The sequence below is a fragment of the Megalobrama amblycephala genome, linkage group LG16, assembly GCF_018812025.1.
Source record: "Megalobrama amblycephala isolate DHTTF-2021 linkage group LG16, ASM1881202v1, whole genome shotgun sequence".
NCBI lineage: Eukaryota > Metazoa > Chordata > Actinopteri > Cypriniformes > Xenocyprididae > Megalobrama > Megalobrama amblycephala.
This window is the reverse complement of record NC_063059.1, coordinates 21,614,877-21,628,757: the sequence shown is the minus strand read 5'-3', so window position 1 is coordinate 21,628,757 and position 13,881 is coordinate 21,614,877. Positions and strand designations below refer to the sequence as shown.

General features: G+C 36.5%; 1 protein-coding gene across 1 annotated transcript; it reads right to left on the bottom strand.

Moving 5' to 3' along the window:
* Positions 1-372: 372 nt before the first annotated feature.
* Positions 373-10,505, bottom strand: LOC125249340 (cyclin-dependent kinase-like 1). Its single transcript, XM_048161626.1, has 8 exons — positions 10,063-10,505; positions 9,163-9,357; positions 8,950-9,071; positions 7,407-7,479; positions 6,257-6,347; positions 5,333-5,533; positions 683-765; positions 373-572 (listed from the first exon to the last, which is right to left on the bottom strand). Exons 2-8 carry the CDS (start codon positions 9,328-9,330, stop codon positions 402-404), a joined length of 909 nt encoding a protein of 302 aa, XP_048017583.1. The 5' UTR covers positions 9,331-9,357; positions 10,063-10,505; the 3' UTR covers positions 373-401.
* Between the last annotated feature and the right edge of the window lie 3,376 nt (positions 10,506-13,881).

Below are 13,881 nucleotides of genomic sequence, written 5' to 3'. Positions count from 1 at the left end.
ATGATTCTTCAATAGAGACACTAAAGCCTCATATTATGTATGAAAAGGGACATGGCCATTGTATCACTGTATTGTCTACATGAGCCGTGATTCTTGGACTCTGATAATTGCCGTTGGCGGCTATAGTTTTATTTTGTTGTTGTTGTCTTGGTTTTGAGAGCTGTACTTAGTGAGGATGTTATCTTCAATTTACCAAAACTAAAATTCTGTCATTATTAACTCACTCATGTTACGCATTTACATGTATGCATTCAGCAGATGCTTTTTATCCAAAGAAACTTATATTTCATTAACGGTGTACATTTTATCAGTTCATGCATTTCTTGGGAATCAGTCTTCTGATCTAGGCATTGTTAGTGTCATGCTCTACTGTTTGACTGCATTGTGAGAACCAATGCCATTCATGATTTGCACACCATTTTTGAGTTTAGATGCGACATTTGGCACAGGTCAAGAGTGTCACTGTCTGTGGAAAAGTGGTATATGAGACTTATAAGTCTGCATTTAAATCTCACCTTCATCACAGTAATAGCATGAGGAGAAACATCATGGAACCTCTTCTCTAACGGCTCCTACAACAACAACAAAATCAAATTTAGATACATTCAACAAAACAAATAAACAACAACAACAAAAAAAATATATATATATTTTCACGTGTAGGTGTGTGAGTATTTGTTACCATGGTATCAGGCTCAGGGATGCTGACTCCGCTAAAGAAGATATTGGACCGGAACACCTGCTGATGCCGTGGGATCAAGTCACCTATCAGGGCGTCAAAGTTTAGATGTTAGGAGCCAGTGTATAACTGGCTTTTTAAAGAGATTTAGACTAAACTTTAGTCATACAATTGACCCCCTTAAAACAAAATGTCCCACAGGACTGAATTGGAGATTTCCATAAATAGTGATTTTTCATGTAATATGCTCATATAGTGGTAAAATTTCAATGGATCATATTCTTAAATGCTTCAACAGCTTACAGTTCAGTGCATTATAAAAAAAACATATTTCAGTAAAAATGATTTAGAAATACTAAAACATAAATGCTCTAGTAAAATTATTTAAAATACTCTGTGTATTAAAAAAAAACACAATAAATTCACAAACTCTGATTTAGCAGCCTGACTGCTGTAGGAAGAAAGCTATTTAACAGCTGAGTTGTTCTTGTTTTTATGCTGCGGTATCTTTTTCCTGAATGCATCAATGTAAACAATCCATAGAATAGATGTGTGCAGTCTTTCAGGATGCCACCAGCTCTCTGCACACAACGCTCTGTGTAGATGTCCTGTAGCTGTGGCAATGAGACACCAATAATTTTCTCCGCTGTTCAATCTGGCTGAGATTGTGTCTCTCCTCCACTGTACAGCTGCCGAACCAGGACGAGATACAATAAGTCAACAGGCTCTCAACTGTCCCTCTATAAAACAAGGTCATGGCTGGAATAGGAAGTTCCACTTTCTTCAACCTTCGAATACAGTGAAGGCGTTGTTGGGCCTTCTTGATGACAGCTGGTGTGTTTTCTCTGGTAGTCAGTTTGTCGGTCAGATGGATCCCCAGAAACTTGGTGCTTTTGACCCTCTCCACCTCGGAACTGTTTATGGTTAGGGGGAGATGGTGATGTTGGCTAACCCTCCTGAAGTCTATGACTATCTCCTTTGTCATGTTAGTATTGAGGGCCAAGTTATGCGTTGTGCACCAGGCTGTGAGTTTCTCCACCTCTTCCCTGTATGCTGACTCATCATTATCGGTAATAAGGCCAACAACAGTGGTATCATCTGCAAACTTGATGACATGATTGCTGTTAAAACTGGCAGTGCAGTCATATGTCAGCAGCGTGAACAATAAAGGACTCAAAACACACCCTTGTGGCATGCCTGTGCTCACAGTTACTGTTTTAGATGTTAAACTGCCAACTCTGACTGTCTGTTGTCTCTCTTTCAGAAAGTTCATAATCCACATACACACACCTGAATCCAGGCCCAGCAACAACAACTTTTCCACCAGTTGTTGAGGCAAGATGGTGTTAAATGCTGAGCTGAAATCAATTAGTAAAATCCTGGCGTAGGTGTTCTTGTTCTCCAGGTGTGTCAATGTAAGGTGGAGCAGGGTGGAGATTGCGTCCTCAGTAGAGCGGTTCGCTTTTTACACAAACTGAAGCGGGTCCAGATTTATTGGGAGACAAGACCTGATATGACTCATCACTAGCCGCTCAAAACACTTCATGACATTGATGATGGATTGGACTTTTTTGGAAGTGGAATAATAATGGCACTTTTTAGACAGGTGGGTACACTGGCCTGGCTGAGAGAGATGTTAAATATATCACAGAAAACCTCCTTTAATTGCTCTGAGCACCCTTTTAGTACACAACCTGGAATCTGGTCAGGCCCAGCAGCCTTCTGTGGGTTGATCTTAGTAAAGACCCTCTTAACGCTGTCTACTGTCAACTGCAGTACCTGTTGAACAGAAGACTGTTCCTGCATGTGTGCAGCTCTGATGTTCTTAACCTCAAACCGAGAAAAAAATTCATTGAGGTCATCAGGAAGACAGAGGTCATTGTCCATTGTTTTTGCTGTAGGCTTATGGCCAGTGGCCACTTGAAATCTCTGCCATAAATACCTTGTGTCCATGGTGTTAGTGAACTGAGTGGACAACTTTATCCCAAAGGCCTTTTTTGCCTGGCGAATGCCTTTTTTCAGGTTGGTCCTTGCTCTTGCATACCCTATTTTGTCACCAGATCTGAAAGCAGCGTCGCGGAGCCTCAGTAAGGAGCAAACTTCACCTGTCAGCCACGGCTTATTGGTAGAGTACACCTTTGTAACGAATGTAGCGGTTATTAATCAATTTATGGATGAAATATGAATATAATAATTCATAAGGTTATGAATAAATTATGATTCATATATCGACCCAACGGGGAATCAAACATATATTGTGAATCAATTACAACGAATTATAATCAATTACATATATGATTAGTTCTGGTTTAATAATTATTTAGAGAAACTGTTCGTTTGTCCAGCAAACTAAGTCCCTCACAGAATATTATAAACGGAGTTATTCTCTGGCCATGAAAATAACTTGCTATTAGCATAAAGCGATCGAAAAACGTTAAAGTGACTGGGTCTTCAGTTGAAAGAACGAACAGAACAATCGAGCATGAATTAAGTGTTTAATATATGCAGCTATGACTACAGAGATTATACGTCTAAAATATATACAGAAGGTATACACATATATATACACAAGAGTGAAAATGAAGAAACGACAGGGAAAGAAAGATGATCAAAGAATGGCAAATTACACAGTTAAACCTTTTTGAGAGAGCCAGCACAGAAATCAGTTTAGACAAATTTCAGATAAATGATAATACTTGCTTATTGGTTCAAGTCCGTGAGTAGCAGTTTCAATGCGCTTGGCTTGGTTGGTCCTTTCCGAGAGGGTTTCTCCGGCGGGGTTTTTCAAACGAGGTTTAAACTGAAGAGTAACTTAGCCGAAGAGAGAGAGAGTCCAAGGAAGTGGTCCTCCCGAGCTGCGCGCGTGGTTGGGAGGCGCAGTCACCTGAGGCGTCCGGAGAGACGTGCACGATACGATCGGGAGACAACCGGGAGAACAAAGGAGAAGGTGTGTGTCGTTGTTTTTATGGAAACCCAAGCTAACACACCTCCTGAATTGTAGCGGTCAATAGATGCGCAGCACTATTTGGCGGGCAAAGTTCCTTTGTTTGGTCTCCGAGATGAATTTGCATACTTAATGACCATCAAATCGGATTTCGAGATGGAGTCCATTCTTCACAGTATCATTAAACACATAGAAAAATGCATCTGTCAGTTATGTGACATCTCTCAGTGAATAGCTCAGGTCCGGAGCTTTATGGAGAGATCAAACTCGATACATCAGAAATGCATATAAAAGAAGTTATGGTTTACAGACAAAATTCTATCATTAAAATGCACACTAGCACAAATACACTCATTTAAACACTAGGAAACATGCATAGGCCCTAAAATATATGATGAATATATTTCAGCATAGTGGTAGTTTACATATACAGTTAAAAATGTATGTTTGTGTGTTTCTGTATGTGTCTGTGTGTGTGTTTTTGTGTGTCCCTGTGTGTGTGGGGTGTTGGAATGTGGATCTGGCCCGTAGTCCACATGAGGGGCCCCTTTGATGTCCTAAGAGCAAGGAAATTGGGCCTCCTGTGTTACCTCGGAGGGCAACAAAGGTGTCAAGTGGGCTCATCTTTAGCAGACTGTTCGGAGCCGATTTAGTGATTAAGAACACAGTTCCTCAGGTTAAAAGCGTTCTGAAAACTCTAAAGTTTATTGATTATCCTGATACATGTGCATATGCTACACCTTGATAGTTTTTTTTAACCGTCACATCATCAGTGCACTTGTTTATAAAATCCAGCACAGCTGGTCAATACAGTCACCAAGTGTTGCAGCATCCTTAAAGATGCTCCACTGTGTGCATTCAAAACAAACTTGTAAAGATGGAATGGCCTCCTGTGGCCACACTCTGATTTCCTTTACTGTGGATTTCTCTCTTCTCTTCTCTGCCTGTGTATGTATATACCTTAAGGTTTTGTTTGTCGATATATGTGTGTACACTGAATATATGGGTAAATTATTTTATTTCTAAACTGTAATGATTCAACATACTGTATATTCTATATTCTAAATTTTATTTAATTCATTAAATGTGGGAATAATATTTTTTCACTATTCTCCTGTATCTTTATCCTGTAAATTTTGTAAAAGTTAAATAAACAGATTGAGCAAAATAAATAAATAATAAAATAAAATAAAATAAAATAAAAACAAAGAAATGTTCAATATTACAGTGACATCAGTCAGCTGACAGAAAAAGCTAATTTGTAATGATTCCAACTGATAATATTAGCCAATGTGGACAGGACTGTACTTAAAATTTCTACAACTAAAGTATTGTTAACCATTTTGTTATTTTATCTTGAATCGATGTTTAAATGATGTCACGATAAGAACCAAAAATACCACTTGTGTCACTATTGTATTGTGTAAAATTCTATTTTTTATTACAAACTCTATTTTAAGTTTAATATACAAACACAGAATATACATTGTATGATAACATAGAAAGTACTGCTAATCTAAGATTGGTCAGAAATGTTTATAAGGCAGGCCTTTTTTTTTTTTAAATCATTCAGAATTTTAAAAATTTGTTTATTTCCAGGTTTAAATTAACTTAAATTAAAATTGCTATATTCCACATTTTTAAGTGGTTTCAGACTTTTGGACCCTTTTGTATATAACTTCCAATGCACAAACATTCTCTTTTAGTACCTAGCGTTTGTCGAATGAGGTGCAACTGATCCACGTCAGAACGTCCTGGCCAAAGAGGATTTCCAGACAGCAGCTCAGCAAAGACACAACCAAGGGCCCAGACATCCACTGGGGGACCGTACTGAGTGTCTCCAACCAAGAGCTCTGGGGCCCGGTACCATCGTGTTGCCACATAATCAGTGTAATCATCACCTGGACCAGCTTTTTGACACACACACACACACACACACATTCATTTTTGTGAATTGTGGGGACATTGCATAGGTGTAATGGTTTTTATACTACACAAACCGTATTTTCTATCCCCCTACACTACCCCTACCCCTAAACACACACACACACACGCATTTTTCTTTTTTTTCTTTTTCTTTTTTTTTTTTACATAGCTTTCTAAATGGGGAACTTACATAGACTTTTATTGTTTTTATTCACAGCTAGTTATAAATACTATAACCTAAACCACGTCCTAACAGAAAACTTCTGTAGTTTTACAATCTTAAAACAACTTTATTTTCTTTACTTTTATATTGTTTATACAAATGAGGACATCCCCAAAAGGAGGTTTTGGGAGCATTTGTCATGTTTAGCTTCCTTCTGGGTACAAATTTGTCCCCAAAACATGCTTAAGTAGCTACAGACGCACAGATTCAGAATTACATGTACATCATAGAGAAAGGATTACAACATGCTGATGGATAAACCTTGTGTTAGCCTATAGTAACAATACACTGAAACACAAGGATGATGTAAGCAGATCCTGACTGGCTGACTGCACCTATGAGGCTTCACGCTGCTCTGAAAGTAAGCTCAGGATGCATGACAGATGATATAGGTAGGGCATATAAATAAGTCATTAATGAAGTGAAGATGCTAAATGCACATAAATAGCTATAGAAAGTGAGTGAGCTGGGCAAAGACACTTACTGAGGATGCGAGCAAAGCCAAAATCACATAGTTTGATCACACCAGTCTTGGTCAGAAGAATGTTCTCTGGTTTTACATCCCGGTGAATACACTGGTATAGACACACAAAGAGTGACACTGTCAGAGAAACATACACAAAATACCCACAACAATAAGACATGGATTTTTAAAAGACATTTTCTTTCTTAACAATAATAATAAAAATCTCATCACGGGCAATAGAACCAATCTAGCATCAATCTAGCACAATAAGAGCACAATAAGAGTCATTCCTTGTGTCCAAATATGCCTATTTTATAGTTTTCAAAAAGCAGTATGGGAAGACATTAGTATTCAGGACCTACTACTTAGTGTGCATCCAATGGACACTACAACCCCATGATGAGGCAACAGGAGAGTATTTGTAAATGCACAGAAGCTACACATATGACGTCATAGGTCACATGAAAATGCCAACATGGCAGTTGTAGTAAGTTCAGATTGCATTCATATTATACATATCCCTACTTAGTAAGTTCTTCATCAAATGTAATACTTACTCTGACAGTTTCAGACACAGTGACTGACTACGTACTGTGCATGCGTCATTTTCCAATTAAGGTCCATATTTTAAGAATTTGTTTTTAATCAGATGTTTTCATGTTTCACAGCTAGTCATATTTGTATATACTTAAGCAATATCACAGTAAAACTTTAATAAGCAAAAAGTTAATATTGAGTAACTTACATTTTAGATAAAACTTTGCACTTATTTTGCCTATTAGTCCTGTATGGATCAATGTTTTTGGAAAAAAAAAAAAAAAAATAGATTGACAGTTCAAAGTTAGTCACTCTGTCTGAAACTGTCAAAGTAAGTATTACATTTGATGAAGAACTTACTAAGTATGGATACGTATAATATGAATGCAATCTGAACCTATGTACAATTATGTACACTTGTTGCTTCCTACTGCCATGGCATATCATAACTTGCAGAAAGAGCCACTGAAAAATCTTCACCATGAATGCACAGATGGGAAGATGTAGATGTAGGTCAGAAGACTGAAAAAAGTAGTCTCTTCATTCCAAAGAAAAAAAAAGTTCTTTAATAGTGTGGCAGTCATAACTGACACACATTGGTAGTCTGAAAAGAGAGGCTGGACATACTGACATTGTGTTTGTGACAGAAGTTCACAGCTTGTAGCGTTTGCCACACAATACTCTTGAGTTGTGCTTCAGGAACCCTAAAGAGAGAAAAAGGACAAATGCTAATATCAAGACGAAGGCTGCTGGCCAAGAAACAGATATAAACTGACTGTTAGGGCGCTTTTACACCTGGCTCATTTGGAGCTTTTGTTTCAGAACCTGATTCATTTAGGCATCTATGAACACAGCAATCACACTTGGATCCCCACCCAAACAATTGCTCAGAGATCGCCTGAATAAGGTGGTCTCAGCCCAATTGAAAACAAACTCTGGTGGTTCAGTTGAGGTGAGAAAGCAATCACAAACCAAGTGGTATCATCATTCATAATGGGAAATGTATTATATAAAAAGCAGCAGTGTCTGATTCTGTCAGTTGAAAACCAAAGAGAGTCTCTTCATCTTAAAATGTTGTGTAATGGTATATAATTAAATATATATACAATTAATCAGTTAGAGAGGGGATGACGGCATGTTTGCATGTGTCTTGGCTGTTACAGATAAGCCACAATAAGCTCATGGAGTGAAGAACTTAGTCCATCTTGATATATGACGCAGAGGAAACTCTAACAAATCATTTTTACTCACATGTGACTTGAAATGTTGCCTTCTGAAATGTGCCTTATGCCTTGAAAATGCAACACTGTAACAAATTAAGTCCCTGTTTCAAAAAAAGCAAACCATCTACAGGTCTGAAAATGCCCTTAGATTCTGCTGACTATGCCAAAAATGTTAGATCCTGCTGATCAAACATTTTTGGCATTCTGTAGTTGGCAGGATCTAATAACAGTTAAATTTTCTTCTTCTTTAAAGATCATTGCAGCTCCTATATATCTGCAGTAACCATGGGCCTGTAGTCCCTGGCAACCAGTTCCTTTGTTTTCAAGAGCAGCTAAGGTTACGACTGAAAGGCCTTCTGGGAAAGAGAGAGAATGCTGGGCAGCCTCAGCCTTTTTGGCCTGACCAGTTACTGTAGGAGCTTTGAAAAACAAGAGCTAGATAAAGTCTATGAAATTCAGTTGAAATGGCATTCACGAAAATAAACTTAGGTCAGATCTTGATTTTACCCAGGAATCGACTGCATTATGAAAAGTGGGCATTCTAGGTTGTGTTGAAAAGAAAGAGAGATTGGTGAAGTCAACCAAAAAACGAAAAGTTGAATCTAGGATGAGTTATTATGAATTCAAGATTACGAAGGCAAACATAGGGACACTTCTTATTTCATGTTGATTTTAGAGATAACAGTATAAACATGGTATGTAATTGTATAACAGTATAAAATGTTTGATTGAAATATCGTTGACTTTATTGCATTTGCAAGTTAAAAAGGAGAAGAAAAACACAAGAGGCCCAAATTCTCTAGGACCAAATATCTTAAAATACAATTATTGAATTTGCTTTATTTTTCTGTCATTTTTAAGATTTAGATTTTTTAAAAATCTTTTGCATTGATATGATATAAGTATATAAAAAGGAACGGGGAAAAAGAGAATAAGGAGAATATGACTTACCCTCTGGGGTGCTTGTCCAGTTCATTTAGAACAGTTTGCTCACAGAACTCAAAGACCAGATGAAGGCGTCTCTTTCTCCTGAAGACCTCAAGCAAATTCACCAAATTCACATGCTTCAATTGCTATATGGATAAAAATGGAAATGTTTGTGTTTACTTGTGCAAAGGTTTTTTTCAATTTTGCAATATGTATGCATACAATCTCTATATCTACCTTTAGCATGCGGATTTCTCTCAATGCGATCTTCTTAATGACTGGGTCATCTTCAGACTCTACAAATTTTTTAATAGCCACTATCTGACCTGAGTCCCTGTGTCTGCATTTGAACACAACTCCATATGAGCCCTCGCCGATCTTAGCCAGTTTCTCATACTTATCCATCTCACAGAGATCATGAAGAGTTACATGCTGCAAACAAACAAACAAAGTCTCATGGTGTGGAACAATATAAATAAATGATGACAGAATTTTCATTTCTGGGTGAAACCCTATATGTCAAAAAGTATGGACTTTTTGACAAGACACATCCACATATGCTATTAATTTCAAAAACTTGATCTTAAACTTGATCATTAATACAGGTGCAAGCCAGTCAAGTTTTTCATGACCTAACACAGTAAACCATTTATACTATACGAACCTAATTTTTGTCTTGAATAAAATAGTTCATTTAGATATTACATGACAAAACATTTTGCACAGTGTATGTTAATATTATCAATTACTATAGTAATAAAAATTACATTGCGTATTTCCAAAGCTATGAAAATAACACAAATAAAGCACATGTTGTTCATTGGTCTATTACTTTTAAAGCTCCTTGAGTTGTGTTAACATATTTATGTACACTGTAATGTAGGCTAGTTGTCATCCAGTGGGCACTGGGCAAAAAAAGACGTTGTTGTTATTTTCTTCTATTTAATGCATACTTAGCCTAATTAAATATTTATGAAAATTATTTTTAATAGAAAATATGCTAACTGATTTTTTTTAATCTAAACGACTGACCATGTTAAAAAAAAAATCGCAAAATGACTAATGACTAATTACTATCTAATTCAAATAAACTAATACGTAAATGTGATTTAAAAGCACGATGCCTGGTCACCTTACCTGAGGAATGACTCGTGTAAATTACAATTCCAAAGCTTTTCTTTTCTCCTCTTTGTTAAGGAATAACAGTTCTTCCTCTTTGACTCCGAACATCATTTCAATATGTATTACAGTCGCAAATATTCCTCATGGGATACAAACACGCAGTTCTTTTAATTTAGTGCCTGCTCTTTCCTGAGGCATCGTCTTCAAGAAAGCTGCATCTTAGTAAACAAGCATTCATTCCTCTAGATAAGTGACAATATATGGAAATGTCACTGGATAGACATCGATTTGTTCACTCAAGTGAGTCCTTTTAGAAGTGTTCTTACGCACATACGACGTGATGACAGAAATAGAACTATCGGCTGCTCTTCAATGTATCCACAACAGGCGGCTAGCGCTATAGTCAGGCTAGGTAAAGCTCTGAGCAACACAACCCCTTCCACCTCTGTGAGACTCGTATGGTATATGTGTACGTTGATTGTGCACTATTATATATATATATATATATATATATACACACACACATACATACATACAGGTGCTGGTCATATAATTAGAATATGATCAAAAAGTTGATTTATTTCACTAATTCCATTAAAAAAGTAAAACTTGTATATATTCATTCATTACATACAGACTGATATATTTCAAATGTTTATTTCTTTTAATTTTGATGATTATAACTGACAACTAAGGAAAATCCCAAATTCAGTATCTCAGAAAATTAGGATATTGTGAAAAGGTTCAATATTGAAGACACCTGGTGCCACACTCTAATCAGCTAATTAACTCAAAACACCTGCAAAGGCCTTTAAATGGTCTCTCAGTCTAGTTCTGTAGGCTACACAATCATGGGGAAGACTGCTGACTTGACAGTTGTCCAAAAGACGACCATTGACACCTTGCACAAGGAGGGCAAGACACAAAAGAGGTCCAAGGTCAACACAGCCGTATACCATGAAGTTTTCTAGCACTTCATGCTTCCTGCTGCTGACCAACTTTATGGAGATGATTTCATTTTCCAACAGGACTTGGCACCTGCACACAGTGCCAAAGCTACCAGTACCTGGTTTAAGGACCATGGTATCCCTGTTCTTAATTGGCCAGCAAACTCGCCTAACCTTAACCCCATAGAAAATCTATGGGGGTATTGTGAAGAGGAAGATGCGATATGCCAGACCCAACAATGCAGAAGAGCTGAAGGCCACTATCAGAGCAACGTGGGCTCTCATAACACCTGAGCAGTGCCACAGACTGATCGACTCCATGCCACGCTGCATTGCTGCAGTAATTCAGGCAAAAGGAGCCCCAACTAAGTATTGAGTGCTGTACATGCTTATACTTTTCATGTTCATACTTTTCAGTTGGCCAAGATTTCTAAAAATCCTTTCTTTGTATTGGTCTTAAGTAATATTCAAATTTTCTGAGATACTGAATTTGGGATTTTCCTTAGTTGTCAGTTATAATCATCAAAATTAAAAGAAATAAACATTTGAACTATATCAGTCTGTGTGTAATGAATGAATATAATATACAAGTTTCACTTTTTGAATGGAATTAGTGAAATAAATCAACTTTTTGATGATATTCTAATTATATGACCAGCACCTGTATGTATGTGTGTATATATATATACACACACACACACACACACACACACACACACATATTATACATTACATTAAACTTATTTACATTTCTTGTCTCCTCTATCAGGGATTTCAAACTGGGGTTCAAGACCACAAGGGGGTACTAAAGGTCCACGGAAAATTTCATGAGGAAAAATCATTTTTTAATTTATTTATTTAAAATGATCTTTGGACCAATATTTATTGTAAGCGCTATACAAATGAATTATTTGAATTATTATTAATTATTTTTAATTAGTATTCATATTTTCCAAATAATATTTAATTATTTTTGTTGTACAATGACAACATAAACTGCCAGTCATTTAATTAATATTGTCTTTATGGTTATGATTTATATTAGATGGCCTTATCTACTATGTCCATTTGATATAATATGACCTCTATTATGCACATACACGCTACATTGTAATTACATTTAAAAGTTGCTTTTATGTAACATTTGTAGTTATACTTTATTCTTAACAAAATTTCTTTATTCTCTCAAATTTTTTTTCCCAGAAACTCAGAACTCTAACCTATTATTCTAACGCTAACCCTGCCCTTACCATACCGCAAACTAAATTCTGTTTCAACCCATGTTTGTATCAAATATGGACAAACCCAACCGTTGTGTTAAAAAATTTCATTAAAAAACTGAAACCAATGGTTGGATTTTTGTCCATATTTGGCCCAAACATGGGTTGCAGCCCAGCATTTTTTCCAGTGTAGCAAACAACATAGTTACAGAGTAAATCCATAGTCTTGTTATTGTTAGTGTATAGTAGTTCACCTAATATAAAATGTGGCCGACTTTATAATATCACACTTGCAATTTTTGGCACACCATATAACTGAGTCTTAAAATATATAGCTGACTATATTTTAGGAATTCAGAACAATCGGATAATCATATATGGGTGTCCCTTGCATCAAATAGTCTGAAAACCATATTTAAAAAAAATGAGATGCATTCTTCAGACGGACACCTTGAGAAAGAAGAGCAATACAATATGGTTTAGTATTTATTTGTGCATTGAATTGCATCATCTTCAAGAAAACAGTGTTTTGGTGCATTCTTTCAATATGATAATTTAGTGTGTGTGGATTTGTGTGCATTTCTGGACTGATGTGTGCATGTGTGGATCTGTTTCAACTGTAGATCTGTTTCAACCTAGGAGTATTGTGAATGTGTTGTAGTTGTATAAGTGTAGTATGGTGAAAGAACTCTACACAACAAATAATTATACATAGGTTAAAGGTCTTTTAAAAAAATTCTAGGGATAACATGGTCAAAGAAATTGTCAGAAGGACTAGCTATTTTGACACTTTCATGAGCACAATGGAAATAATCACACACAGGCTCAGAGACTGCATGGTCACCATATTCTGATTCACAGTCCAGTTTGAGTTTGTGGGCTCAAAAGTGCAGGCTGGTTCCATCTAGTGATCTCTCTGTTTTGGAGCCTGGTTTCCTTGGCTTCAGTTTGTGAGAAAGATCACAGGTCAGTGTTGGCTATACCCACAAACGCAAATGGTGTTGGACAGAGTTAGACCTTGTCCTACAGTAACCTGATGTAGAATTATGTTTAGATATTTGATATAGATAAGCTATAGTGTGGGGGTTTTAGAAAACAGAAAATGTTACTATATTTTTCCATTCTGAGTTTCTGGAAAGATGCAGACCTATATATGCTAAGAGAAGTACAATGTATTTAGTAGTGAAACTAATATTTTTTCTGAGGTTAAAAACAACAACAAAAAACTTCATCCTATGCCAACATGCAGAGATGCATACAAGCAAGGTAATACTATTCCTGAGAATTAAACACTACCACTTTGTGGTGCTTTCAAAGATGTTTTGAGCTTTGACTCTTTGTTTGAGCAGTCTGATGTGGTGTGACTATCTGACCAGTGGAAGACAAGACAATTTTTCATTTGGTGGCAAGCAAGCATGTATAAATAGTAGTAATAGTAGGTATTTGAAATTGCATGAATTTACTGTTAAGACTTAAAATCAGCAGATCATTTAACTGCTCTTCAGATCCACAAGGGGGTGCCAGAAACACATGAAAATGGATGCCGTTAAAACATATTGAAGCTCTATAGGCTTTATTGTACAAGCAATATGTCTCTGTATACCTATGTCTCTATATCTTACCAAAACACAGAAAACACAATATATGTAAATTTTAGAGATTTATTT